Source organism: Morus notabilis, unplaced genomic scaffold (genome assembly GCF_000414095.1).
Source record: "Morus notabilis unplaced genomic scaffold, ASM41409v2 Scaffold507, whole genome shotgun sequence".
In the NCBI taxonomy this organism is placed as follows: Eukaryota; Viridiplantae; Streptophyta; class Magnoliopsida; order Rosales; family Moraceae; genus Morus; species Morus notabilis.
In genome coordinates this window covers 283,258-284,564 of record NW_010359604.1, presented here as the reverse complement: position 1 = coordinate 284,564, position 1,307 = coordinate 283,258, and the positions used below count along the sequence as shown (strand labels likewise).

The following is a 1,307-nucleotide window of genomic DNA, read 5'->3' as shown; positions in this document are numbered from 1 at the left end:
GAATCTTCCGTCCGGATTAGGCCAATAAAATCCAATTTCCTCTATTCTGTCGCGTCAGCATACTTTTTAATTTGATGTGATTTTAATCATATTTAACAGTAAAAAATTAACCCTATCAATAGGCTAGGCCAGTCTACTGGAGAAGGTCCTTTCATACATGCTCAGATGACGCACAATGCCGACTTTAGTTCACGCAATATTGAGTTTATAGTACTAGTCGATATTGGAGGTGATACCCTGGTGCAGCGGGCACTGAAAATAGTCCAATTTCATGGAGGAAGAAATGAAGTCCAAAACTACTTATTTTGCATGAAATTCTGATCCCTCTTCAAATATTTGTTGTTCTTTTGTCCAAAAAATTCAAAAAAATATAACTCGAGTTCCAACTTTATTCAAGTTAATGTTCTTTTAAATTTTAACTTTATTCAACTTTACTCAACTTTATTCAAGTTACAACTTCAACTCAAGTTATAACTCAAATTCAACTCAAAAACTACACTCAAATTACACTCTAAAAGAACAACCCTAGTTTCTAAAGATAAGATGGTATCTTAATAAACAAGTCCTTAACCAAAATATAGGCCCTTCTTAACCAAAATATAGGTTACGCAGACATAAAGCGCCAACATTAATCTGAGTGTGAGTGAGAGAGAGAGGTGCAAAGGAGCATAAAGTCCGAAACTACGGGCATTTGTTCACATCAGTTCCGCAAGGTAAAATAGAATCCGAAAGCCTTCCACACAGCTGAACGCGAAATTATATATATCTAGGAGATGGGCTAATAAGCATTACTTTTGTTGCCTTCTTTGTACTCTTATAATCCTACGTTCCATCTGCACAACAAAAAAAGTTATTTTAATTCTAGATCCTGAAAGGAAAAGCACAGACACACACAACACGCAAGGAAAATGATCTTGAGTCATGACTTCTTTGAGTCATTGAATTCAAGATCAGATTAAGGAGACGTTTGGTTCATGAATTAAAATCATGTGATTAGAATTATTTTCGATTTACGTGTATTTTTTGTGAGAGAAAATACTGTAACGAATTATGAACCATGATTCAAATCATGATTTGAATTCTCTAACTAAACATCCCCTAAGTCCTCAAGTGGTTTATATGACAACTATCATACGATACAAGCGTTGTTGGAATTTGGACTCTTTTGGGCATGTCGAGAAGCAAGGAGGCTCAGCCGGGTTGAATCTAAAGGTTCTATGTCCAACAACCTCGAGCTGTTCACCGAAAACATGACTATATTTCAATATATAATTCCTAGTCACCCTAACACAAAATACAAAAATAGC

At 35.3% G+C, this 1,307-nt stretch overlaps 1 protein-coding gene across 4 annotated transcripts in view; it reads right to left on the bottom strand.

Annotated features, from left to right (window-relative positions):
• Window positions 1-493: 493 nt before the first annotated feature.
• Window positions 494-1,307, bottom strand: part of LOC21392355 (histidine-containing phosphotransfer protein 1) — an 11,944-nt gene continuing 11,130 nt past the window's right edge. For all 4 annotated transcript variants that reach the window (XM_024163499.1, XM_024163500.1, XM_024163501.1 and 1 more), the window contains one exon: window positions 494-833. In XM_024163499.1, coding sequence (XP_024019267.1) covers window positions 789-833 — 45 coding nt within the window. In that variant the 3' untranslated portion in view covers window positions 494-788. The remainder of the gene's footprint in view (window positions 834-1,307) is intronic.